This window comes from Thermobia domestica, chromosome 1, assembly GCF_964235325.1.
Source record: "Thermobia domestica chromosome 1, izTheDome1.hap1.1, whole genome shotgun sequence".
In the NCBI taxonomy this organism is placed as follows: domain Eukaryota; kingdom Metazoa; phylum Arthropoda; class Insecta; order Zygentoma; family Lepismatidae; genus Thermobia; species Thermobia domestica.
In genome coordinates, this window is record NC_137454.1 from 232,300,068 (window position 1) to 232,325,819 (window position 25,752).

Consider the following 25,752-nt stretch of genomic DNA (forward strand, 5'->3'; position numbering starts at 1 on the left):
CTTGACTCCATCGCCACGTGACTGCACCTAAATATGCCGTCCACGACGCTTTACATCTACTTTTATATTTCTTAATTTAATCTTTTCTTTTCATCCCAATTCTTCTACTCCCTATCTGATAAAATATTTAGCGGAAGTACGTGTAATTTACAGTGTTGTGTGATAACATTTCCACTGTTTCTGGTAAATAATTCGTATATAAAACGTGAAATAAGTGAATTTTAAAAGTTCATAGCTATGGGATCTATCGTAGTCGGGTCAAGACATCACTGAGGATCTGGTATGTGAGAACTATCCAAATATCCGTGTTTAAGAATGCTTCATACATGCACACCAATTTTTAGAGAGGTAGGTGGAGAATGATCAAGTATTCCCACACAACCTCTCTAAAAATGATTGTGCAAGTACTGGAGGTTCTGAAATATGAATATTTGGATAGTTCACATACTAGTTTTTCAGTGATGTCTTGATCCGACTATGATCGGTTCTATAGTAGTGGAACTATAGATCTTTAAAGTCAGTTTTTCACATTTTCGGCACCCTATAACTACGAAACTATGCACTTCCGACCATAGGTCTATATAATTTTTTGGGGTATGTTTAGTACAAGGGGTCCAGAAGCACGTAAAAAACACAAAATTTACAGGAGAAATGAGTGATGCAAGTACTTAGACGTAACATAACGTAACCAAATGTAACCTAACCTAATATAAACTAACGTAAGCTAACCTGAACTAACCTAAACTAACGTAATATTAGTAGAAATAAGCGAAATTCTATCATCTTTTTGGAAAATTATGCGGGACTCCTACACTAATATAACATAAACTAAACTAACCTAACGTAATCTAAACTAGCCTAACCTAACTTAAACTAACCAACCCTACTCTAAACTAACCGAATGTGAACAGAAATTACCATAATTGTCACATTTTTTAGAGAAAAGAGCTGGACCCCTTCTGCTAAACATAGGCCAATTTTTTTTTTCTTATTTTGATGGGAGGAATCTATTCCCAAAATATTGTGACAAAATTTTTGTAACACCCTGTATAGGCAGGTAGTTTACTATACAATTTTACACTCATATAAATATGTGTTGTATATAATGTAGAAAATAAGTGTCATATCTTAAAATTATGAAGGATTTTAATCTATCTATCAGAAAATAATGTTCATATATCAGTTTAATTTTCCTCAATACAGGTCCAATCGTTTTCTCGCGACACCTGTTTATAGAAATGGAACATTATTTTATGTTTTTGTTTTATCATCACCCTTCACCTGCTAACACCTTTTAATTGAAAAGCAACATTATTTTATGTCTTTCTTTTATTATTTTCCTTCAGCTGCTGACATCCTTTAATTGAAAAACAGCATTTTTTATGTTTTTCTTTTATCACCCTTCATCTGCTGCCACCTTTTAAGTAAAAAGCAACATTATTCTATGTTCTTCTTTTATTATCACCCTTTAGCTCCTGCACCCTTTAACCCTCCATAGCACGCGTGGTCAATTGTAACATCAAGGCACACGCGCGGAGTCTCACTCCGCAATATTCATTTATCTTATTTTAATGTGGAATTTGTTTTGAAGCGATATTAAATTGTTTAATATTTTCTTTGCAATGTTCTTGACAATTGCCCATGTATATTTTACAGCACAAAGTCCTTTAACAGTTTTAAGAAAACTGAAATTTCACTAGCCGCGGAGTATCCGCGGAGTGTGACGCCGCGGCGCGTGCTACAGCGGGTTAATTGAAAAGCATCATTATTTTATGTTTTTCTTTTATTATCACTCTTTAACTTCTGACACCCTTTAATTGAAACGCCGTATTAGAATATGTTTTATTATTTCACTTCTACTACCTGCACTCACTAATTGAAGGCCCACATTATTTTATGTTTTTCTTTTTCTTTAGCTGTTTGTGGAGGCGAACTTGATATGGAAAACGGACATTTAGAATCGCCTAATTACCCTGAAGATTATCAGCCAAATAAAGAGTGTGTGTGGAAGATTACTGTGCCGCAAGACTATCAAGTAGCATTAAAGTTCCAATCATTTGAGGTAAATACGCATCTTTTTAAACTAGTTTTCAAGTTTTATAATGTCATTTCTTGTATGAAATAGCAAAACATGATTCAAGCTTTAACTTGGTAGGTTCTAGAATTAGAGTAATTTTAGGATTGTTTCATTATTATCACCACATAAAAATGCACGAAAGAAAGATAAAAGTGTTATTCTAGAAGCATATTAAATTCGAAGTTGTGGCATTATTAAACAGAATAGATTCAAAGCTTTTCAATATTGTTCTCTTTTTCAGAACATAGTCGTCTTGTAAATATAGCACTTATGTACACTCATGTCCAAAATTATTGTCGCATGTCTGTAAATATGTTGTTGTAGGAATATATTTTATAACGAATTCGCCCGGTATTTCTTCTCGTAATGTTAGTATGTGTATAATCGGCAAAGACATGTATGTGGCAAATTTCATATCAAAAGAGCAGCAAATAAGAACAATAAAACGAATATAATTAGCAAAAGTTTGTTCTACTCATTCTAATTTTCGTATTTATAATTCTTTTTCTATGAAATTTACCACAAATATACATTTCCCGATTATACAAATACTATCAGTATGAAAAGTATCCTGCAAAATAATTATCAAATTATATTCCTACAAGACGACAGTTATAGATATGCGAGAGTCATTTTGGACATGAGTGTACATATATTCTTAATAATACAAGTTTAAACACGTAAATGGAAATTTCGTTTGAAAAAGAGAAAGATACTGTTTAATGATCTAATAAAGTTTTAGGCGTTGTGTAATTAAATTTGCGGCATTTAGCACGTACCAGCAAAATCTTATAAGGAGATTGTAACCCTTGTACTTACTATTTAAAAACATATATGTATGATAATAATAATAAAGCGTAGTAATTTATGTAAATTGGGGCGCCATTTAAGCAGCCGAAGGAAATTTCTAAACACGAAACTAAATTCTAATACCGAAATGCTAATACTAAAAACGAAATTTTACTTAAAAATTAATATTTACTATTCTTTTGCAACGGCAATCTTACTTATCGTAAATCTGTCAAAATTGGAACTCAGAATTATATTTCACGTTCGTCTTTCAACACTTGAGAACCCTTATTGTTATTACTTAAAAAAATCTCATATTGGGAAATACAATGAAGAATTCTTACGAAACTACTTTTCAAATTCAAAGAAATTGTCTAACTAAGTACAGAAATAAATTTGTACATTTGGTTAGATTAATCTTTATTCACAGCAGAAAAAAATATATATGGGCACTTTAAAAAGGAAGGGAAAGAAATCTGTAATAATCATTTTAGTGATAGATGATCTGAATTGATTCACAGTTTTCTTAATAGTTCTCGCTGTAATCGATTTTCAATAATTATGCAGTTCTCAAGTTTTTAATAAAATAAATTTCAAATGTTCTTATGAAGTTGTGCTTAGGTGTTTACATGCATAGTTTATATATAAAATTCAAGTTATAATAATAGCGTTGCATGCTTTCTACACATATTATAATACACATCACTTCCTTACTCTAATATTGGCTCCTACATAAAAAGGAATTTCGTGCGTTATTAGCATTCCATAATTCACATTTCACTACTTATACTTAAATACAAATATTATCTAAACATAATTTAACCAATTTTTCCTGGCCCTCTGAGCATGTATCTGTACCAGAATCAAAATTGGAAGGTAATTGGATCTAAATATTTGTAATAATTAATTTTATAAACACCAGGAAAGAGTCGTTTTAGATAAAATAAAAATATCTATTAAACTGTACTTGTTTCATTGAGATTAATTTGCTGAGACTATCTGTGCGATAATGAGTAATATTCTACAGAATAATTTTGTGGCTGCTATGAATTTAAAGTCATTGAACTAAAAACCAAAATTGCAGTTTTGTTCACCAAGACTTTCATTTTGCCAAAATATGAATAATTTAGTCAAGCAGTAAAATATTGTGCAGTGCTCGGATATAGTCACTAGTCGTCTTATGCATTGTTAACCGAGGCGGTCATTTGTCGAAGATAGTTTTTCTCAAAGAACTGGACCAAGTGGACATTAAACACAACAGTAAAATCTACGTAGTATGTATGTAAACGGACAAATATAGTGAAGAATAAAGTATTTCATATATGTTAGCTTAAGTCACTATTATGATAATGTACATATTCAGACATATAAAAGTGAAATTTGTTATTAATAAGGTGAAGAAATTACCATCTAAATGTATTTATTTTTATCTTTGTGTCTACTTTAACAGATTGAAAACCATGACAATTGTGTTTATGATTACTTGGAGATCCGCGATGGACATGATCCAAATAGTCAATTGCTTGGCATATTCTGTGGATATAAAATTCCAAATGATATTAGGTCAACTGGAAACAAACTCCTTGTTAAGTTTGTGTCAGATGGCTCGGTGCAGAAGGCTGGGTTTTCAGCAACATTCATGAAAGGTAGGTTAATAGAAAAAGTCGTGTATTTGTGGATATATATACAGTGGCGGCGATTGGACGTTAAAAGTAGGGGGGGCAAGACATGATCTGGATATTCGACGAAATGTTGCATAACTAATAGGATACTATCTTTTACAGTTAAAATATCGTATATCATATTTCATATTTTATCAAGTAAATTGACAAGAGCAACGCAAGTAGGTACTAGCCCTTTGTAGTCTTAAGCAATGAAATTGTAAGAAGAGATTTGATTCCTTGCTCATGAACATCTTAAAATTCAGTCTGGAAAATTGTTATTAGGTTGTTTAATAACAAATTTGCGAAACAAATAAATGGAAAGGATAAAATTAATCATAGTAGTGGGGATTAATGAAAAACTTACATTTTTAATTCCACACATGCCATTAAATGTATGTTATTACTCTTAAAAAATGAAAGACAGTAAATACTACAAGGAAATGCTACGACATTTAAAGAAATAAGCAATTGCAATATTAATTGCTTTGGATTGCAATTAAAATGCAATTCCTGTAGCTATCTTAACTCCACGGGAAAACAAATAACCAATATGTACTCACACAACAATAAATATTATATGGCACCATTTTTTCTATGAACCAGTAGTACATAGAAAAACTTTACATTTCCAAATGAAACTATATACACTAAGGAGTCAGTTCAAAAAAGTGGGGGGGCAACTGCCCCCTCTTGCCCCCCTAATCGCCGCCCATGTATATATATATAGTATGTTTTTATCTTGAATCTGTTTAAAAGGAATATATGAATCATTTCGTTATCTTATTAATTTATAAATCTTATTGAATAAGGACTATATGAAAATGTATTAATATTTAAAGTAATATTTTAAGAAAATGTTTTTCTTTCGATCTTAATAATTCCGTAAATGAAACATCAAAATGAAAATATACTTAAATACTATCTAAATTTGAATTTAAATAATAGAAAAGTAATAAGACAGTCTTACTTTGCACTATCATGTATATGTGAGTAAATTTGGCTGCTTCAATATTTCAGTTGAAAATTTTCAATCTTGATCAAGAAGATTGGTTAAGGTGTTTTAAAGAAATGAAATGAAATGAAATGAAATTTTTAAGTTTTATGTCCTACGGTTATGCCGGACATGCTAAAGGAGACGGTGATGATGAGAAATGAATGAAATGGTGGAATGAAGAAAGTGGGAGGAAACGGAGGAACACGGAAGAAACCCACGCACACGATGTTTGTCCACCAGAAAGTTCACTTGGAGTGAGCAGGATTTGAACCCATGACTCCATGCACTAGAGGTGAACGCTTTACCACTGAGCCACCGCAGCCCCTGTTTTAAAGATTTCAGAGAGAGAGAGAGAGAGAGAGAAGCGGATAATAAGAATTTAAAAAACTGCAGCATAGGTGTTGTGTAAATCAAATAAGCTCTGTTTGTAAAATTTATCCAACGATAATATTCATAATTTAACTGAATTTCTTTAGTTTGAGTTTAATTTCATTTTTTAAAATGAAAATGCATTCAAATTTACTTTTATTTTTATTTTTATTTATTTATTTTTTAACGCGGTACCTTCTAGGAATGTAAAATCCTAATTTGTGCAAGATTATGGTTTTGTTGACTAGTTGTTCAGAAGGTACTGATATACTATTCATGTGTTCACTGATCTTGCTTTTAACATTGCTGTTTTTGTCATGTCGATATATTACTCACTAATTCACATACTGCTTCGTATATTTCTGAGCAAGAGGGGACATCAGTCTAATAGCTCTTGTAACCAAGTTAGTAGTTTGTACCAGTGTCGGACTGGCCAAGATGAGGGCCCTTGGCGCGGGTCCTCAAAGGCCCCCCACCCATATATATATATATATATATATATATATATATATATATATATATATAACTTAACGTTACGGACTAGACGGGGCCTTTGCTAAGTACAAAATTTTATTAACTCATGAGGCCGTGCTGATAAGAGCAAGGGAAGCGTGAAGACTTCTTTTAGAAAGACAAACTTAGGCTTCCGCAACCTTTTTGGTAGAAAGACTCTAGAAAGCATTTGGCATCGCGAAACTTCGACCAAGGCCTATAGGTCCTGCTGCTCGTGATCCTTGCAAAGCCCCTCGGGCCTCCAGCCCTTGACGATCGCCAAGTAGCCAACGTGGCTAGTCCGACATTGGTTTATACAGAAGATTGATCCGTCTATATTTGTCCGATTTTAAACCTTCACCCCTGCTCACAGAATCGACAGATCCGAATGATTCAAACAGCAGGAGAAAGCCAAAGGCCTCTAGTATCGCGTCAAGTTAGTGTGTGTGGTGTGTGCATCATGACTCCGAAGATAAACCGGTTTCGGTAAGGCTACATTATAGTACTTTTCCATGCCCAGTTTCCATGATACAGATTCAACAACAGTGCAGGGAAAATTGATGTGAATTGAGGTCAATGACAATCAAGAATATAATTAATCGACATCAACTCCACGACGTTTCAGCATTTCGTTCACTCAGTAAGGGGAGTAAAAAGCGGCCGTATACTGCGGTGACTTCACCTGTAGATCGGCAGTTGCGCCGAATGGATTTGCAGGAAGAATTCCCTAGACTATGGCACGTGGCACAGTCAACTTTGAACTGCAAGCTGTGTGGCAAATTGAATCTCCGGATTGGGTTTAGAAATCGTGGACATATTTTTTCTGTGGGAGAAAAACCACTGCAGGCGCCTCTACAAACGCTATCTATTCGGGAAAAAGTTTAAGTTTGTTGCCATACTCGATGAAACATAGATTTATCTATAAATTGTGACAAAATTCGAGCCGTAACGTACACCTCACGAGACGCAAAAACCCATCCTGACTTCATCCGTCAATGCAAAACAAGTTTCTCTAAGGGATTTTTAGTTGTCGTGGGCTACTGCTATTACGGCAAGTTAATGATCCGACAGGTGCTTAAAAACTGGAAAATGAATTCTGCATTTTATCAGCAATATATTCTCATATCAATTTATACAGAAGATCTGCCCCGTTTCTATGAAAATGCACAAATCAAGTCCGTGTGCATATGGATAATTATCACATGCATCCAGTTCTACACAGAGATTTCTGCAACAGATAGCGGGATCCAGGCTATTCTTTTCCCGGACATATCAGTAAAGTCACCTGATGCCAGTTTCAAGAGCACTTTCATCTCGTCGTGTCACCGTTGTCTGTGGCCTCTGGAAAGCCTGCCAGAAGATGAGGCTCGAGATCCACGTTCCTGTAGTTCAACGGAACCTCCTACAATAGAAGTTACAGTGCAGGACTATTTTCAAGACACATGGTGCTCACATGAAGAGTAATCGATGGTTGTCCCGTGATTTTTTATTAAAGTGAGACATCAAAATCGGACACACATAGACGGATCATCCTTCTGTATTATTTGGGGGATTAATGTCACTTTGATATTGTATCTGTAGAATATGAGTTCTAATTTCGTCAATCCAAGTTTTTGAATGATTAAATGTGTTTTCGGTTGTATTTCTGTGTTGTTGGTTCTTAATAGCACGTTGTACTTCAAATGTTATTTTCTCAGTAACTCATCTTTTATTAATGTATTTATTTATTTTCGACCTAAATAATAGACATTTTAGATTTCGAATAATAAATCTTATTTATCAAAGAGAGGTACAGGGGAGAAAAACCCTTTCTTGTGCACACTATTCTAGACGTGAACTTCAAGATCAAGAATAGGCACGTGAAGCTACAATACACATAAAATCGAACAACAACAAGATGCAAAGTATTAAATTAAAAATCGCTTACCATATAAAACGTTCCTGAGCTTTCGCTTTGGCCATTCGTAAAACACACACCTGTTTTACATTATTCCTACCAAATTACCTTGAAACAAATGTCAGTACTCATCATTTGTAGAAATCCTTTCCTGCCCCAATCTTGTCCACAAACCACTGGATAGTACAAAATACTTCTAATCAAAATACAATTTTCACATGAAAATTTAGCATGCCCACTCGAAACCTTATTCCTAATAACACTGTCCTAGACTCTGTTCTTTATAGACTCACATTTTTCGCTCTTTGTATGCTATCATGTCATGAAACGGAAAACTGCATGAAGTTGTACTAGCGTTCTCTAGCGGAAGACTGATGGAATTTTATGGTATCAATAATCGAAGCGTGAATTTAACAAAGAGATTTTGGAGAAGTTCGGGAAATATTGTACAGAATTGTCGGTGCAAAATAACGAAGTAATTTCGTTTGTTAGTACACTAAAAAATTCCCGGCAGGTTTCATGCTTATAAAATTTTGTTACAAGGAAAAAATTCAAGATACTCAGTGTGAGAAAAATGTAACTCTGTACTTTATTTTTAATGGTGTCTGTATTATAATAAACTATACAGTAATATTACAATTTATGTGCAGTATTATATTTATAAATATTTTTTTCTCTATGTAGAATTTGATGAATGTGCCCTAATTAATCATGGCTGTGAACACATATGCATTAATACTCTCGGAGGGTACGAGTGCGCTTGCAAAATAGGATTTGAACTTCATTCGGATAAAAAACATTGTGAAGGTTAGTACTGACTCCTCTTGGCATCATTTACTTTGTACTCTAGGTCTAGATCATTTATCTGCTCTAGCAGTAGAATAAAATAGTTTTTTTTTTTTTTTTTTTTTTTTTTCAGCGGTACAAAAATAGTAGTTCAGTATTCGGAAACCAATTTTGGATCACTTATAGTAACGTTATTTTCGTTAATAAGTATATCGGGTGTTCTAAAAATGGTGCCCACAGATCATAGAGCATTATTCTACAAGTCAAAATAAAGCAAAAAAGATATATAATTGTATATGTTTCGAGTCCTCGTCTGGAGACACAACTTGCACTATGTGCCAACGTCGCAAATAAAGAACCATAGATTAGATCTACCAATCTATCAAATAGTTATATCGATTCTTTCTAGATGGCAGCTAAAGTCAACATTGATTGACACTAGCATTTCTTATTAATGTAGCAATCGATTCAACTGTTTGTTGTATTCGTAGAATAATGCCAATGGCTCTAAGTTAATCTGCGACGTTGCCACATTGTGAAATTTTGATTTCCTATAGCGGCTGAAAGAGGCCTCGGAAGACATACCATCATATAACATTTTCGCTTTATTTTGGCCTGTAGAATAGTGCTTTGTGGTCCGTGAGCGCCATTTTTAGAACATCCGTTATATATATAAACGGTCCAAAAGTGGAAACACTTAAATAAAACGTAGGATTTTAAAAGAATTGCAACAGTAACATTGTAGGTTAGTAGTACAAGTGGGGAAAAAGCTTTTAGGACATGTGATGTCGATGATTCCCATCTTGAAATTATTTTGAATTCAATTTTTTTTTCCTAAATATAAACCATATGTTGTGATAACTTATTCTAATGTGAAATTTTTCTCAGGACTTCAATGCTTTGTTTTTTTCTTTATCACTTACCGTAATGAAGTTATGACTGTTTGGTTCTCATATTAGTCACATACCACACATTTCTCCCGATTAAAGGATGTGTTCGATGGGTTATCCATTTAGTTGAATTGTCAGAGTCATTATTTTTTTCATTCATCAAAAACCTTACCTAAAGTGCTTTCATGTATGCTTGCATACGCGTTTGTTATGCGTTCCATTAGGTGGTCAATATCCCAAATTTTATTGAATACACAAGGGAGTTGAAATGTCCCCAAAGATAAAAATTTAGGAGAGTGAGGTCAGGGAAACATGGCGGCCACTCTACAGCACCATGTCTATCGATCAATGAGTTGGGAAACTGCACATCCAAATATTCACGAATACAGTTTCCGTAATGCGGAGGGACATCATTGTATTAGTAGAAGACAGGGAATGTCTTCGTCAGATAAGAGAGATGGCAGGATATCTTCTTTCAACATTCGTCAATACTCGATTGCTGTTAAGAGGTGCCATTGATAAACAAAGGGCCCAAACACGAGTCCCTCACACACTACCAATTTTTAAGAAATGGGATTTGATACCGACCAGTAGCGAATATTCTGTTTGTTCACCTTATAACAAAGTAAAAGTTGGCCTCATCTGTGAATAAGTCGTCGTAGGCGAAATGGGAATTTTGGCGTATTTGCTCTGTTGCCCATTCCGCGAATCCCAAACGCCGATCAGGGTCGTTCTCTAACAGGTGCTGATGCACTAGCAGCTTGTAGAGGTGCCATTTATGCAGGAACAAAACACACATTATGAATGTGCGACTAACACCACAGTCCTGGGACAAACGACAAGTGCTTCGATTCAGACTCCTGCTAAATGCTGCCAATACTGCTATTGACGTTATTTCATTAGTCGCTCGCATGGCCTACCTGATTTTGGTTTGTTGGTCACGAGCCTTGTTTCCCTTAATTTCTTGATCAAACTGCTTACTGTTTTATGGTTAATTAGTGCCCTATCTGTATGAGGTTTTTAAAATCATCAGCAACGACCCTTGTGCTTCATTCCTCTCCTGACATTCAAATGATTTTAATGCGTTCTGCCTGGTCATAGTCATGGTATCTTAGTCTCTGAAACGATACCAAGAAAACAAAAGACATTCATAAGTACGTTATGGTAAATGATAAAGCAAAGACAAATACAGCATTTCCTGAGAAAATTTCAAATGAGAACAAGATATCACAACATATGATTTCAATTTAAGAAAATGAAAGTAAATTCAAAATAGCGAATTTCAAGATGGCGATCCTCGACATCACATGTCCTAAAACTTTTTCCTCACCTGTACTAATAACTTACAGTGTTATTTTTGCAATTCTTTTAAAATCCTGTCTTTTATTTGGATGTTTTCACACTTTTGGACCACTCTGTATATTTGTCTTTTCTCCTTTATAGTTTATTATGTTCTATGATTTTTCACATTTATTATATGTATTCTTTATACTATTACTGTAGTAGCTTTTTTGACTGTTAAAGAAGTATGCCAAACATAATGCTTATCCTACGTTATTATTGAATATTTAAAATTTCAGACCTGTAATAATCTACACGAAGATTTGTAAATACATATATTATCAATTGAGCTACAGGATGATGAGTTGGTCCAATAGTTTGAACTTCATACTGCTGTGAGGAATATATTGCAGATTACTTGATTCTTTTATCATGTATTAAAATTACAACATAGAACAAGTGTGCCATATTTACTATTTACCTAATCTAAAATGTATTGAAGCTTATTAAAGAGTAGAAATACTTATGAATCATGCACGATATGCGTACAATAATAATGATTAAGTAAACTGTTTTTTCATTAATTATGTTGCTGTATATTCAAAATGATAGCAATGTTTGTATGTTGCCCATTATCTTAGAACTGCTGATAATTTCATTTTATTAATATACAAACACCTTCACATTTCATGGTATTTCTATAGTATTAGGGTATGAAATTATATAAACAAGAATCATTGTTTGTTCGTTTGACTAATAGTTCATTCAACCTTCATCGAATCCTGAAAGCTCTATATCTATATTTGAATATGTTTCTAAATATACATAAGTGAAAATCCATTTAAGAATATTCAGTAGTAATTCATTTATCTACATGAGAGTAAGAGTCGTGTTGTCCAGTGACAGTGGCTGTGTGATTTAGAGCGGGGTTTCTGAATCTTGGGGTCGGGACCCCCTTGGAGAATCGCGAGAGGAGTACATAGTGGTCACGATAAGGGGAAGTGAAAATGACAAACGCAATTATGAACTAGTAGCGGAACTATATATTTTTAAAGATTATTTTGGTCTTCTTATTTTGATAGATATAGTTTTATTTCCGTAGTCATTGCCAAATACAATATTAAACAACAATATCAAATACCATATTAGCAAAGAGTATTAAACAAATAAAGAATCGGTTAAAAGTAATTGGAATAAAAGAAGAATGAAACTGATAAAAAGTTGCTTGTTGAGATAAGAGAAATACAAATACGATAAACACTGCACATTAAAATGCCAATTCAAAATGATGGCTAGTGGGGAATTTAAGTCTGATGTCATTTCACTAGGCTTCACAACCGATAAGTAGCAATAATCAAGAAAACTTATTACAAACCGAAAATAACTTAGTGGAGTTGCTGGCAAGAGAATGCGATAAATAGGGTCCTGATATAAAATAGGTTGAGAAGGTCTGATCTAAGGTATTGTTATGCAACCAGTGACTGAAACCTCACCTATAAGATTACCGGCGGAGACACTCGGTCGAAAAAGTGTAAAAACTTTTTTCAGCCAGCTATTCTGAGTGAGGTTTACCTGGCTCTTCCTCATTCACACCAGGCAAATGCCGGGATGGACCTAACATACAGGTCCCAGACCGCTTTCTTTCTTCCCTACTTGGATAATGGATCACCGAGAGATGTCATCCCTCATACGTGACGGGCTAGTATGGTCATAGATGCCATGAGCTCAGAAATCTAAATGCTAATCCTAATCCTGAAACCTCATCTAAGTCAACAAGACTCAGTGACTGCTTTACTTATTAGATGTGCCAGACATACTCATCATATTTCAGTGACTGATTGCAAATGAAAATATTTATCATGGAATTTTTCAAGCTTGGTAAGAAAGATAATACTTTCCTAAGTTCCTTACATGTAAAATTACAGTGATGTGACTATTTATTATTATCTAAATCAACAAGAATCGTTCTGAAAATGCAACAATCTTTATTTATTTACTAGATATACCAACATCTTATTGTGTATGTTCTTAACATATATTGAAATGAAATGTAATTGAAAGAATTAAAGATTGTTGATTAACTGAGTTTTCGTTAAAACGTTACGATTTGTAATTGCCCTTCTGAATAATTACTATTTAAATGATTACTGAAATACTAAAATGACTAGGAAATAGCTACCTTGGTTAAACTTTAAAATATATATAATAGTATATAACATATGTTACGAATCTTTTAGAAACATTTCTATAATGTAACATTTGCTTTAATCTAAGCTAAGCGCAAGCATTTCTAATTAGTTACAAGTTTGATTTTATTTTGGTTATACTAACATATGTTATTTCGTTATTTGTTTTTTCACTTAATTACAAATACAGATGCGTGTGGAGGAGTATTTGAGGCATCCAATGGTACCATCACAAGTCCTTCCTTCCCTGATGCCTATCCTGCTAACAAGAATTGTATTTGGGAAATAAGAGCGAAGCCGCAGTATAGAATTACGCTCAACTTTACACATTTTGACCTGGAAGGAAATAATGTAAGTAAGACTGATTTCCTCATCTAGATAGGCTATTATTAAATTTTTGTTAATTTATTTGGTTTGTTCATATTAGAGACTGACGTTGAGCTCTTAAAAGTAATGCTTGGTTATATTTCTCAGATAAGACAAGGGTTTCAGTGGAATGTAAAAATGATTCTGTTAACATTTAGAAAATAGCGTGTTGAAATAATAAAACTCATTATAATAAAGTTAGTTTCATTATTAAGTAAACAACGGTGTGCCAGACATTTGTCTTATTACATTTTAACGTGTTGAATATATTTTTTATTTCGATGATTTTCTTCGTTATGATTTTATTATTCTGCACACCAAATTACATGAACATTTGTACAAAATGATATAGAACTCGAATGCATAAAACAGAAAGAAATGTGGTACAAATACTTAGAACAACTGTGATACATTGTTTTAACAAGTCATGAAAAATCATTTGTTGCACAGTGAGCTGTTTAATTTTCACTTGTTTTGTCTTAGTAACTTCTTTTCTTTATTCTTTCTTTTATTTCACTAATATTTTTATTACATGAGCTAAGTATTTTCTCGTAGTTTTCCTTGTAAATTCTATATTATTAAGTTTGGCTACTGTAAAAATCAACTTTACGGAGCAAACTGGAGAAGAAATGTTAGGTGGATGAAAGTTATCATAAAAGAAACAAATGCCTTGTTGCATAAAATTGATGTGTTAGGGAATAGGCTATGGTTGACTTTTTAGGTAGGAATTTTGGGGACAATAGGTTTTTAGCCGTTATTAGTATTAGTAGATTAATTGTAATCTTCTGTTCGATTAAATAGCAAAAGGGGACTTAAGATGTATTAAAGAAGAATAAATCATGTTTGGAGTTCAAATTAAGTTTAATTGTTCCAAAGATTTAATGGCAGAATGATTGGAGTTAATTTTCAACGTAACTTCGTATCCGGATATGTTAGATGGTGCACAGTTAATGTTCTGTTAAACAAGTTCAACAACTTTACAACTGTAGACACAATCTTTCCACACCAAAATTTAATGTTCAAATTAAATTGTTTTCATTTTCATTAATCCTGTTTTTTCAATGATTTGCATAGGAAGTAGTTGCCTCTTTTCATTATCATTTTCTGATGCTTTAAGGTTTCTTCATTTACGGCTTTGAAATGTACTAATTTAATCCCACATATATATATATATATCCATATACATATTACATCACTGCTGTACGAAAAGCGAAGAAAGAACCTACACACTATATATATTTTAAGCTCTATGTAGAAAATAGTTGACACTCACTGTGAATTATATTCTGCAGTATGTTTTAAATAAACGATTTCTATCCCCGAGAATTTATGTAGATAAGTAATAGTGTTGTACTTTTTCTACGTAATTAACCATCTTAATTAGCAGTAAATACGTATTGCAAATCTTAAATATCTATGTAATTAATTAGCATATAGATTCAAAGTTATAAATCACTGGTCATTGTCCTACCGACAAAGAATATTAAACAAATACACTATCAATTTTGGCATATTTATTTGTTAAGATTATATTTAGAAGAGCATTATTTTAATGGGTGGATGATAGTGTTTAATTTTAGCTATTTGTAAAGGTATATTTGCTTGGTGAAGCAGAAATAACTATAATGAATGCTTCATATCTCACCACTGATTAGCAGGACTTATGGTTCTGTATTGTGCCATTATATTAATATTTGCAAAAGGGTATATATCACTTGTGCAGAAACAGATATTATTACTTCACATTCTTGATAAAGGTTGAAATTAACACGAGTTCAAGATGTGGCTTTGTCTTCTGTAACTTCTCTTCTCTTATATCTAGCAAGAATGTGAATACGACAGCGTTGAGATTCACAGCAAAATGGGAGAGAATGAGATGAGAAAGCATGGCGTCTTCTGTGGTTCACGATTGCCACCTGTAGTCACTTCCGAAGGCAACAGTTTAAGGATTGAATTCACGTCCGATAACTCAGTTCAGAAGTCTGGTTTTGCTGCTGTGTTCTTTACAGGTAATGCTTCTTTGATTGTACTTATAACATTGCAAATATCATTCATAGGTACTTCTCTTTTATAATTGAAGAAAATTGAGAATGACAAAAGAGTTTGTATTAATTCAGCGAACACTGTGGTCAAGCTGTCATTTCAAGATTAAACTTGAATTTCATCTTGAAATTGTCAGCTACGAAATTGGAGTGGTTGAGATAACTATGTACTATGCCGGTTGATTTGATAAATAGCGTCGTCTGTTGCACATGGAACCTAATGTCTGAAAATACATTAGGTAACATGTTTTACAATATAATCCTATTAGAATAACATTGTAGACTATATTTTTGTTCTGTTTTAAGATCAGTAACGAAGCCTTAGAGAAAGGGAGAAGGATGAGTAAGTACTTTCTATTTTCTAGTCTTAGAATCAAAATTAGGCTTGTGTTGTAGAGCACTTTGTTACTATTCAGCTTTGTTTATCAGACATTAGAGCTATAATATTCAGTACATTGGTCCCAAATCAAGTTCAATGTGAGTATTCTACTTTTCTGAAGAGAAGAAAAATCCGAACTATTTACTGTTATGTTACAACGAGAAAAAAAAAAAGAAAAAAAAAAATAGGGTCCATAGGCATCCGCGTAGGATTTGCAAAGTTTGCAGTCCTAAATATTTACTAGCTATTCCGCCCAAACCTTGGATCCACTGTTCATTATAGGCTAAAACCGTGCTTAATTAAAAGATGTAATTGTTTACATTTAATATTCTTATTTTATAGTTTGCCCATCAATCATCCCACACTTTATACCATAATTATGCAATTATTCAAGGATTTCGTTATAGAGGCAAGCGATAGCGCAGATAGCAACCTCTATTAGTGTGACTGTTTATTATTATTATGATTAGAGTGACTGTTTATTATTATGGGTAGCGTGACTGTTTATTATTATGATTAGCGTGATTGTTTATTATTATGATCAGCGTGACTATTTATTATTATGATTAGAGTGACTGTTTACTATTATGAATAGCGTGACTGTTTATTATTATGGCTAGCTTGACTATTATGATTAGCGTGACTATTTATTATTATGATTAGAGTGACTGTTTATTATTATGAATAGCGTGACTGTTTATTATGATTAGCTTGACTATTATTATGATTAGCGTGACTGTTTATTATTATGGTTAGCGTGACTGTTTATAATTATGGTTAGCGGAACGCACAGACTGAGACGTTTGCTATTTATTATTAGAATCGCCTGTTTACATACTGAACTCATCTCGCGATAGAAGGAAAGGTACATGGAAAGAAGTCCCCCAGGAGCTGATTTGTATATCATCACAGTATTCACAGCATAGTTTTCAGCAAAAAGACGGATGCTTTAGTATTTTGCTGACCTCGTAGTATTACAAATACTTTTACGACAGAAATTGGAAACTTAAAGAAATAAAGAAAATATTGGAGTAATAAATTTAGAATATATTGCTCATTCCCGGAAAATTAATTCAAATTATTGATTTACTTTAATTCTATTGAGGGATTATAGCTCTCTTGCACCTCCTCGTCCCTACCGGACGTCCACGTTAAAAATCTGTATTCTTGATCTCTACTTTTTCATCTTGTCCTTGCAAAACTAGAATAACCTTTTAATAAGAATAAATAATCTTCATAATTATCATTCTCCTAATTGAAATGCTTTATAATTGTTTTTTTATAATCAGTTGTGCGTATTTCAATCATTAAAAAAATGCGTTTTCAGTTCTTGAATACGTAGTACTATTCACATAAATTCACAAACAGATATCTCGAGCTAGTAAACTTTGATTGAAGTTAAAGGGTATTTTAATTAAACTGAGATGTAATTAAGAATAATTGACGGGGATTTACTAATTCTTTCTCTCCTTTGTTACAGATATGGATGAATGTGCTACGAACAACGGCGGGTGTCAACATGATTGCAAGAATACAATTGGTTCCTATTTATGTTCATGTCATAATGGATTCACATTGCATGAAAATGGCCACGACTGCAAAGAAGGAGGCTGCAAGTATGAAATAACAGCTCCGAGTGGAGAGATCTCTAGTCCCAATTATCCAGACTACTACCCAAGTCGGAAGGACTGTGTCTGGCATTTTACTACTACACCCGGTCACCGTATAAAACTAGTGAGTACTAAACAATAAAATAAATTATAAATATAAACATACATAGAAAATTTAACCTGTTTTCATGTATTGAATATATAAACTAACTAATCATTTGCCTATAGAATTCATAAGTTCACCTGCCACACGTAGATTTAGAATTATAACCTATATAGATGTATATGCTGGGTATATAAGAAATCCGGGGTCATAGGAAAACTCCGTTACGATAAAGACACGAGAAAATAAAAAGAGTGAAAAGCTGTTGGATTCGTTTGGGCTCTATACTGGTAAGGCATCCTATATTAAATGGAAAAGCAACAGTTCCCTTGGGCCCTTAACATACCAACAATACGTCATTATTGGGAAACGGATTTGAGGTGTTCTAGGTTCTCTCACACAACAGCGTGCACATTTTTCGTGTCATATTTGCTGCTCTTACGTTCTATTTAAACAGCTTGTTGGATTAGAAACATTGTTTTTTTTTTTTTTTTTTTATTTATTTTACATCGGGCGCCTTACCAGTTATTATAACAAATACACCAAAAATGAACAATATAGAATACACAAACTGCTTACTGCTATTTGTTGAAAAGTAAATCCTAAATGGTGTATAACTTCAAAGTTGTTCTGTCATATTGATTTATGTTTAATTCGGATATGCTTTGATTACTCCTCAATGGTTTAAGAGCGTATACCATATAGTACTGTGTAAGCCTAATCAATACAAAGAAGTTAGCCCACACACCATTTATTTATTATCACACGCACCGAACTACATTAAGTAGATATACAAATATATCAATATAATATTGCATAGGCCTAGTCTCAGTTAGGTTACCGATCCACGAATAGTCCAATTCAAATACAGAAGATCACAAAGATCATTACATCTTTTATTCCAAAAAACATCCGAACATCTGCTCAATTAGGTTGGCGCATTTCACAATAGAGTATATGACTTATTTCGCACCACTTTTAACCAATGAGGAAATTACTTCGCATTTGAATTGTACTGTATTATTAAGCTTACATAAAAGTCACGTAAGAATAAGATACTATAAATACAATTACTAGAAAAAGTAGTATAATATATTATCTATCAGTAGAGAAATCCACAAGAAAATTTTATTATATGAACTATCAATTGATCAATGGGAAGTCAAGAAATTTTAAAATTATTGAAATGCAGTGAGAACAAAAATAAGTTAAGGACTTCACAAAAATGGATTTGCTTTTGCAGTAAATTGTACATTAGTCACGTCATTTAGTAAAGATTTTGTAATATATAAAAGACGGTGTGAAATTGTGTAATCGATTTTCATTCTGTGTAAATATACGAAGGAGGGGACTGCTTATCGCACCCCTTGTTCATGAATTCTAAAACCACCGTTGTGTAGAATCAAGTAGCAACAAGCAACATATAATATAAATTATACAGAAAACATCAAATAGAATATTGAACAATTAATAAAAATAAAACAAACTGACAGTAACAGATTTGGTCCTTTATAATGTTAATGTTAAAGAGAACTTTATAGTCATGTTCAACGAAGTTAAACATGTATCATTTTTAAAAAAATATCTACTATTTGTAGAATTGTGCCAAACAAAGACATTTCCCCTATACTCTCTTTATCATCCTAATTATTATAATTTTAAAGTTAAAATATCAAAATAGCAATTATAAGCTTGCACAAGAAAAATGATTAGTTTTTTGAACTTCCAGTAATGAAACGTGCATTTCTAAAACTTTTTTCCATTTTTTTCATAAATTTTAGATTTCTCATACATACATAACATTGGTATACAGTGGTTTGAAAATTCATGTCTTAAATATTAATGAAAAAGAAACTAAATTTTAACGTCATTTTATTTTATATTTTTTCTTTAAATTTCTTATAACGTATTTATTTTATTGCAGATATTTAATCAATTTGAGATGGAACCGCATCAAGAGTGTGCATATGATCATATTGTATTATATGATGGAGACAGCACAGAAGACCACACTTTAGGCCGCTTTTGTGGCTCCAAAATTCCTCATCCTATTGTAGCAACAAGTAATCAAATGTATATGGTGTTTAAGTCAGACGCTTCAGTTCAAAGGAAAGGATTCTTAGCAAGTCATACAACAGGTAAAGATTTTGTATATCGTATAAGTTAAAAATTATCAAGCTAACTTTCCTTGGGCATATTTTATTTTTTAGTTAACTTTACCATATTTTGCCCAATTTGTTGTGCTTTCCACGAGTATCTGTGTTTGATTGATTGTTTGCAATGCTACTGTTCGTTTCCAGCACCGAGACAATCACTTCTATTGAAGATCGAATCCAAAACCAAACGCATGGGAAGTACCATGCGCTAACCATTTGGCCACGAAGGGTCTAGTAGAATATAAACGATTTCCTATTCAACATTAATAGATTCCTTCCATTAGAAATGGTATTTACCTTTTCTTGAATGAATGAATGGGGGTTAATGGGGACGTCAGCAACGAGGCTATATGTCCCCGTCACGATTACTTTTTCTTCCTTCTTGTCCTTTAATAAAATAGTATAAATAAAAATTATACAGAATTATTTTTAATAAATTAAATAGCTTATAGAATGAAACAAAGCGCCATTGTAATTGTATATCGTAAAGAGGTTCGGATAATTCTGCACTAAAAAGCAAAGAAAATGTGTTCTAGTAAAGTGTTTTTGGAAAAGTAATTCAAATCCACGAATACATTCTTGTTTAGCGGGTGTGAAGCTCCAGTGACTACGGACAAAGGAATCCTTTTCAGGATATTTGAAGGACACAATAAACTAACAAGTGGCGGCTCCTGCCACAAAACTTTCCACTTAGACCAAGTATATACAATAAATCGTTCATATCTGTATCTGTCTATATAAATATTCCTGTAGATTAAACTTTTTGACGGACAATATAATTGTAGATATTTTTTCTTCGAGACGAATAGGTTAGATACATATCGTAAGATATAGGCTTTCAATTTTTGGGAAGGCATCTACCTGTAATTACAGTTTACTTATGTTGGTATTCTGCAATTTAAAAAATGAATGCTTTTTCTTCCTTGTCAACTTCTAAATAAATAAATACATAATATTAATAAAATAAAATAAAATAAATAATTAAAGAAAATAACATATAAAATCCTCGACAGTTCAAGAAAACTAACAAATAAAACACAGTTCTGACCAGAGCAGAATGAAATATATTAAAAACTATACTTACAATGTGTTACAATTTCAAGGACCTAACGTCCTCTTCATCAGACACCAACACTCTGATGAAGAGAATGTTAGGTCCTTGAAACTGTAACACATTGTAAGTATAGTTTTTAATATATTTCATTCTGTTCTGGTCAGAACTGTGTTTTATTTGTTAAGCTACTTATCCAGAGCTATGGAGTTTGTTCATCAAGAAAACTAAACGTGACGTTGAATTCGTATTGGCGTTTATTGGTAATAAAATCGAAAGAATTCTATAAATATTTAGATTTGAAAAATGGACATGAGAATCACATACCACAAACGCCAGTAGTTTATTTTGATTTAATACAACATACTTTTTTTTCTTCTTTCAGTATGTGGTGGCCATCTTCAAGCAACGGACAGAGTGAAGCACTTGTATTCTCATTCCAAATATGGGGACCATAATTACGAGAATAAAGTAGACTGTGATTGGGCTATAGAGGCTCCTCCAGGACGGAATGTACATCTCCGATTTCTAACATTTGAAGTTGAGGATGAACAGGATTGTGGCTATGATTATGTTCAAGTGTTTTCTGGTCTTGATTCAGGAGCTCCTTCTTATGGACGTTATTGTGGAAACTCGGTAAATATTAAACTTATAAAGACTTCATAAAATAAAATAATTTGTTGTTTTCATAATTAATAGTACTGTAGTCTGACTTAATATCTCAACATACTTTTGAATATACCTAATCAAACGAATCAAAAAGCTAATATATGTACTGTATATATAGCTATGCAGTATCGTTAGCATAATGTTCAACATGGCATACTGATACAAGTTGTTCTACAACAAACGAAACAAAACATAAAGGAAAAATTCTGTCTTTGACTTTGCTGACAAAATCTTAGTTATAGAAGCACAATTACTTTTATTACTAGGCAACCGATAATAAGGGTTTCTCAGCAAGTGCAACAAAATTTTCCCAAACTTTTATGTTTAGCTGAATGTATCGATGAATATACAGTGTCGTGTCATACAGTGTCGTTAATAAAGGTCATACATAATTTTATCAGTAGCTTCAAAATAGAAACTACTGAGCATATATTTTTGTAATTTAAAGAGAGTATGTTCGATCTATGCTTAAGTTGATTCACTCATTCCAAGGGTCGTGGACATAAGCCCACTGACATTGCCTGAGCTGTCATATAAACGGACAGAAGCTCACTAGAGTTTTCGTGTAAGCGGATAAAAGCTCACCAGGGCTTTCATATCAGCGGACAAAGCACGCAAATGAAAGACATAAATATTTGGGATAGTTATCGTCATTTTTTGAACATGTTTACGAATTATTAAATTTATGTAAATCACATAGTACCTACTCGTTACTGCTGCCGCATCTTTCAGTATTTCCATAATCCGTAGCTCATCCGTAAATGTGGTAGTCAGGAATTCACAATAAACTTGTGAATGCAATAACGACATATTCACAATGATTTCCAGTCATCTTTTAGTGTTTTCAATACATTTTGTTGTAAATTATTTAATACACTCTATCCTTATATCAATCATTTTAATCCAACATTATACATATTATACACTATCACATTATATATTTACCTTGTCTAATCAGTTACAATATAAAATTCTTAAAACATATTATTTTATAGTATATAACGTAAGGTATACACACTTGTCAAATTATTTATGATATTAAATACTCAAAATCTAATATGTAGTTTAAGAAACAGTCTTTTAAGAAGTTTGAAACATCATATTTGCTATCTGTTATTTTCTTTACATAAATCAAATAACTTCTTATCCATTTTCATGGTTTTCCTTTTCCTTCGTTTGTAGGATACAATCCTTGCCTGGCTTAAATAATCTGAGTTATCACAATACTTTGATCTTTCCTTATATTACAAATCGTTGTCCAGAAAGATGGATGATTGAAACAAGAACACTGAAAGAACGATTCCATTTTCCAGTCAAGTTGTTCCTGTACTCCTTTGTTTCAATGGAAGCCTCATGAACGTTCCATATTTATTTTGTAAAAATGGGTGGGACTCTTCTAGAACTTCGAAGAACAGTATGTGAATTACACTTTACACTGTACAATTTACCATTTACAAATATCGAATCAAAATATATTAATAATAATATCATTTCGTGGATCGTTTCAGTGTAATTTTCTTTAAATAAGAAAAGTCTTCATCCACTATATTCAATGCAAGAAAAGCTTACGTATCCAACATCCTACAAAATTATTTAACATCTTCCATTTTTTATATACAAAGTAGATAATGTACTTATGACCTTTGAAAACTCCGGAGAATGTGATCTTATGGTAGGCAACATCGTGTCATTGAGATTTTTCGGGATTGTTTTGTTTCCGTCCACTATCTCACTTTATAATGTTTTTACCATCAATCGCATGCAATCATCATTAATCTCCTTTAGCCTATAGGAATGCTGTAGAACGTTAAACTGTAGACTTTATTTCATGTACTTTACAATTATTTTGAAGTCCTTGTATTACTAACAAATTGATTTAGAATATAGAGGCAGAAGCAAAGAATTGAATATTGAATTGAATTGAATAGCAAGATTGCAGTAAACGAGGACAGTAATAATGTCTTCATACCGGCTGGTTTATGGTTTCTTTCTTTCAGGTTCGATTGTTTTTGGACACATCCTTAGAACAAGAACAAAGCAATACGTGTCTTACATAGAAATGTGATTTATAGTGGTAACCATATTGCTCTCTGTTGCAGCTGCGCATAACACATTTTGCTCTCTTCACTACATTAGGATTACTATGAGAATGGTCTTGATTTCATACAACTTTACAATGTTACTTTCATAGGAATCTGAGGTGACCTTTTTTCCTCTGTGGCTTAATCCTCTGAATCGTTATTGTATGATATCACACATTATTATTGTGTAACTGTAGTGCAGATGACAAGATTCGTAGTCAGTGATGATTGGTAGCACTTTCTAAATGGCGCAAGAAATGAGGGAAGTAATTTTGGAACTTCAAAAATAGAATTTTCCGGGATTTAAAAAATGTTAATATTTGCAATATGGTTAAAAAATGTTGTTACTTTAAAATATGTATTATTGTGATGAAGTACAGGGTGGGTCATATAAGTCACTTGACAAAAAATTCGTTTAAAATTAATGTAAAGATTTAAATTCTTTATAAAATAATTTCTTAAAACGTATTATTCACGAACAACGAATGTTGTTCACTCAATTGGCTCTTACTACTCCAGTTAATTGAGAACTGAATAATTGCTAGTGTCAAGCGACTTGTGGTCCAGCTAGACATAGCATAGGAAACAACTGTTCTATATTGTCATGAAAATTTAGCCTAACGAGGGTATTTTCTTCTTTTCACAGATTCCACCAGAAATTATATCTGTCAACGAAGCTCTTCTAGTACGATTTCGATCTGATGATACAATAGTCAGTAAAGGTTTCTCTGCAGCGTACGAAGCTATTGAACCACTAGATAACGACGAAATGTCAGGAAAAATTGGCAACGAATGAAAGGCTCTCTATAAACTTAGGTCACTGCCATTTTTTGTTCTTTTTTTTTCGAACGTGAGGGATTATTTTTTTCAGGCATAAGACTGCTTATAAAAGAAAAACGCAGGAACCCTGAAGAAAACTATAAAGAAAGAAAGGAGAACTGTACTTACTATTGCGAATGTGGTTCCTATATATATGTATAAAAATAATATGAAAGCTTCCTGTCAATGATGAAGATGAGATGTGGGGGGGGATAAAACAAAGTGCCATGTAGGTCTTACTGTGTACGAAGATTTTTATTTATATTGTTACTGCTGAGATTTATCAGCGATTTTTAGTACTTTCTGTTTATTTGCTATACAACTTAATAAACTACATCAGAACAATAAGAAAACGAAAAACAAAAAGGAAACTGGTTCACAGATAATGAAATTAACTGTAAATATAAATGAACGATGTGCAATTTAAGGACACAAGAAAAAAGAAATTCCATAAATGTGTGTACTATTTAATCAAGTCGAACAGCTGTGAGTTATAATGCAAACATACCTATTATACCTTCATTAATATTTACCGTATATACATACAATTAATACAAAAGAATAAACAACCCTGTTATGAAAAAATAAAATGTGTGGGTGTGGTGATCTCATAATCAGCAAGCAATTGAGGTTTTATTATTGGCTAAATGTGATATTATTTTGATGGTGCATTGTGTATTGTTCTTAGGCACCTAAAAAAACAATAGACTGATGAATAAATGATTGCCACTCATCTCTATATTTTCCCCCCTTAGTATTACTTCTGTTATTAGTGAACAGATGTGTTCAAATGCTAGAAGTATCAAAATATGGAATGTGTCCATTGTGAGTTAAAAAAAAAGAAGATAATTATAATAATGTGTGTGTGTGTGTGTCAGGATATGTTAAACAGAATACCCAGTAACTTCCGCTGACTTTTTTCTTAATTAAGAAAAATCTTCCATATTGTAGTTGTGGAGCAAGAAGGTACTGTTCATTAGGAATTCTTATGTTTTCGTCAGCGTAATTTAATTCGATCAAGTAGTGAATGCGAAGTTTTAAGAATAGTTTT

General features: G+C 32.6%; 1 protein-coding gene across 1 annotated transcript in view; it reads left to right on the forward strand.

Moving 5' to 3' along the window:
• tok (tolloid-like protein 1 tolkin) overlaps positions 1-25,550 on the forward strand; it is a 288,653-nt gene extending 263,103 nt beyond the window's left edge. The window contains exons 9-17 of the mRNA XM_081771019.1: positions 1,917-2,062; positions 4,317-4,512; positions 8,967-9,089; positions 13,616-13,776; positions 15,614-15,800; positions 17,693-17,946; positions 19,850-20,063; positions 21,518-21,768; positions 24,529-25,550. Coding sequence (XP_081627145.1) covers positions 1,917-2,062; positions 4,317-4,512; positions 8,967-9,089; positions 13,616-13,776; positions 15,614-15,800; positions 17,693-17,946; positions 19,850-20,063; positions 21,518-21,768; positions 24,529-24,678 — 1,682 coding nt within the window. The 3' untranslated portion in view covers positions 24,679-25,550. The remainder of the gene's footprint in view (positions 1-1,916; positions 2,063-4,316; positions 4,513-8,966; positions 9,090-13,615; positions 13,777-15,613; positions 15,801-17,692; positions 17,947-19,849; positions 20,064-21,517; positions 21,769-24,528) is intronic.
• The last annotated feature ends 202 nt before the right edge of the window (positions 25,551-25,752 follow it).